Genomic DNA, 3,412 nt, shown 5'->3' on the forward strand with positions numbered 1-3,412 from the left:
TAAGTTACACAGATGAAGGAAATGTATTAAAAAATGTGCTGTGATTTTTTTGTGGCCTCTGCCTTGATTTCTGCTGAGGTCTTAGGTATCCCCATTGGAGAAGCCTGGCCTCTGTCGTGGCATCTGGGGTGCCATGGCAGGGCAAGAAAGATTGTACACCTGACTTGAGAACACTGGAACAACAGTTTCCATCAGAGACCATGTTCCAGTCAGGGAGGCCCGCATGTGGTGTCTGGGGAATGTCTTATTTTTTGACCTTTGTGCCATTGTGGGAGTGTTCATTTTATGATTACCTTAAATCTGTAGTGTGTGCATGTGTCTGTCTATAGACACACATGTGGAGACACTTTGCTGTTTCTGTATGATCTTTTTAGTGTTCTTAAATGAGCTGTCTGCTCCACAATTAAAAAGATGATTTTTGCCCATAGTTCACTGCTGCTATGTTGTATGTATACTTACAGGGGCCTCATGTCTGACTGGTGTATTTTGAGCTGTGATAAAGAATACAGGCATGTATTGGTTGTTAATCCAGATTTCATAATTTGTAAATTACCACAAATCCTGACTTTTGTATTTCTCATTGTTTTTATTAGACACAGGCTGTTCTGCGACAAGCATGGCTCGAAAACATACGTCCTGTTTTAGTGATTAATAAGATAGATCGTTTGATCGTGGAACTAAAATTCACCCCACAGGAGGCCTATTCTCACCTCAAGAATATTTTGGAACAGGTACAGTGTTCTGTAGTGTTTTAAAAAGTAGGCTTCAACAAAGTTTAAGTGTGAAGCATTGCTCACAGAATTGAGTTCAGTACTTAGAATGCCTGCTTGAATCCTCCTCACACGTGGCTGAGACAGCAAAGCTGGCATGCTCTTGGGAGCCCTCTTCTCCTGGACGCATCCTTCACCAAAAGCTTGGACAGTTGGCTTTCCTGTTTAAAACTTTGTGATTTGGCACTACCTGTCTAGATGAATTGTTAACCCAAGTATTTATTCAGCAGTATATATGTTTTGTTTTTTAAGTTAATTAATTTGTTACAGGGTTTCACTACACAGCTCAAATTTGTAGTGATCCTCCTGTCTTAGTCACTCCAGAGCTGGGAGTACAGGCATGTGCCACCATGTCCGGTTTTGGTGGCCAGCTCGCCATGGGGGCCCTCATGTTCTGTGGTATCAGAGATTGAACCTGGGTCCTTGTGCTTGTGAGGCAGATGCTTAGACCAAAGCTTATCTCCTTGGCTCCGCCAGTATATATGTTGTATAAGTAAAACATCAAATGCACACTGTATGCTAGGTATTACAAATATCAAGATGGGCAGTTCAAAGTCTCTTTTCAAAGAGCTCACAATGTAATATGGGTGTAGTAGAGGAAATAAACAAAGAGAGATCTGAACACTGTTTGAGAGATCAGCTCTGGGTGTGATACAAGAGCACAAAAGAGGGCATCTACTCCTACCCCGGACAAGGTCAAGAGGAAAGAGGCAAAACATGTGGCTGGAAGGTGGCATTTTTCTAGGTGGAAAGTGCGAAGGACATTTGGAAGAGCTGGAGTAAGATGTGCAAAGTTGTAAGGGCAAGTGAAAGCATGGTGTAGTGTTTCTTCCAAGGAAATTGGTGTAGCTGAAGAGTGAGATCATGCTAAGCAGTGATAAGATGTAGGAGAAAGGAAGGGAAGGCAGATTTTGGTGAGCCTTGTATGGCATGTGTAAGGGTTTGCAGTTTATTCAAGATGGGAGAGCCATTGACAAGATCAGCTTGAGAATGTTAATTTGCTAAATGGAAGAAATAATAAAGATAGAGCCATGAAATAAAGTTTAGTAGGACCAGTTCCCTACAGACATAGGCAGAGGTGTAGGAATACATGTTCTGCAGAGGTAACCTGTAGAAGTGACCTGTGTTTCTGGACAGGAAAAGAGGCAGCAGCACTAGTGGGTTTGAATAGGCTTCCAGGTTGGAACATAGGGAACTTTCAGAATTCTGGGTAATAGGTCCCATTTTCTGTTTTGGTAAGAAATAAGGTTATTTGTTGAGAGTGAAAATGGTTGGGGATTAGAGGTTGGGCAGACGACCAGAGAGAATAGTGAAAATTTGACATGGTCAGTGTGAGAAGTGGGTAAGGGAGTTCATGAAGGTCACAAACTAGGATCTTCAAATTTGGAAACCATGAGTTCCTAGCAGTACTGTTTCCCCAGCACTGAAAAATGAAGGTGACACATTAGCATTCACAGCAGTAATAATAACTACAAAAATGACCCTACAAAAACCTAATTTAGTTTTGAGTGGATGAATACACTGAGTTAATTACTAATTGCTTATGAATGTCTCTTCCGATGAGCCCAAGTGATGATGATGATTCTAGGGAGGGTTGGGTATAAGTGTCTCCTGCCGTGAGTGTGCTAAGCATCTGAATGACACTGCCATTTCTCCTCTCCTAGATTAATGCACTGACGGGAACGCTTTTTACTTCTAAAGTCCTAGAAGAAAGAGCAGAGAGAGAAAGTGAGTCCCAGGTAAATCCGAATTCTGAACCAGGAGAGCAGGTGTATGACTGGAGCACTGGCTTGGAGGACACAGATGACTCTCACCTCTACTTCTCTCCAGAGCAGGGGAATGTGTTGTTCACCAGTGCCATAGATGGGTGGGGCTTTGGGTAAGTCTGAGTTTAATTAAATCTTTTTGTGGACTTCATATAAAATCTTTGTGTTTTTTTTGAGATAATTGTGACTAACATATGATTGTAAAAAATAATATAGCGAATTCCCTTGTATGCTTTACTCCCAACTCCCATAGTAACATCTTACAACTGTGCAGTATGATGGTACACTGACATAGAAGCAATTAGGATAGAGAACATTTCCATCCCTGCAAGGATCACGTATCTGGCTACCCGTATACCCTTCTAACCTCTGACAAACATTCCTGTTTCTCATTTCTATAATTTGTCATTTCAAGAATGCAATAGAAATGGAATTAAACAACATATGACCTCTTCTGGATTGGCTCCTTTACCCAGCATTTTTCCCTAGCTTGTTGAAGTTGTATGTGTCACCAGTCTGGTATCCCTTATCAGGAATGCTCAGAACCAAAAGTGTCTCAGGTTTAAGGTTTTGCAGGTTTTGGAATATTTACATATATATCATGAGATATCCCGGGGAGGGAACCCAAGTGTTTTGAGTAATTTTTTTAAATGGTGTGAGGATTAGGTAAAAGTTTATTTAGCTTTTTTTTGCCTGTGCATGTCAAGTTATTCTACCACCTTTTCCCCCCTAAAGCATATCCTTCCATTGTTTTTATATCTTGGTCAAAACCAGTTAGAAGCCAAATATGTTGGCTTTTAACTGTAATCTCATTACTCTGGGAGGCTGAGGCAGGAGGATCACACATTGGTACCCAGACTGGACAATTTAGTGACT

At 41.2% G+C, this 3,412-nt stretch overlaps 1 protein-coding gene across 1 annotated transcript in view; it reads left to right on the forward strand.

Annotated features, from left to right (window-relative positions):
• Efl1 (elongation factor like GTPase 1) overlaps positions 1–3,412 on the forward strand; it is a 150,699-nt gene that overhangs the window by 14,020 nt on the left and 133,267 nt on the right. Inside the window, 2 exon segments of the mRNA XM_023710847.1 lie at positions 594–731; positions 2,435–2,649. Coding sequence (XP_023566615.1) covers positions 594–731; positions 2,435–2,649 — 353 coding nt within the window.

Source organism: Octodon degus, unplaced genomic scaffold (genome assembly GCF_000260255.1).
Source record: "Octodon degus isolate 3935 unplaced genomic scaffold, OctDeg1.0 scaffold00002, whole genome shotgun sequence".
Classification (NCBI taxonomy): domain Eukaryota; kingdom Metazoa; phylum Chordata; class Mammalia; order Rodentia; family Octodontidae; genus Octodon; species Octodon degus.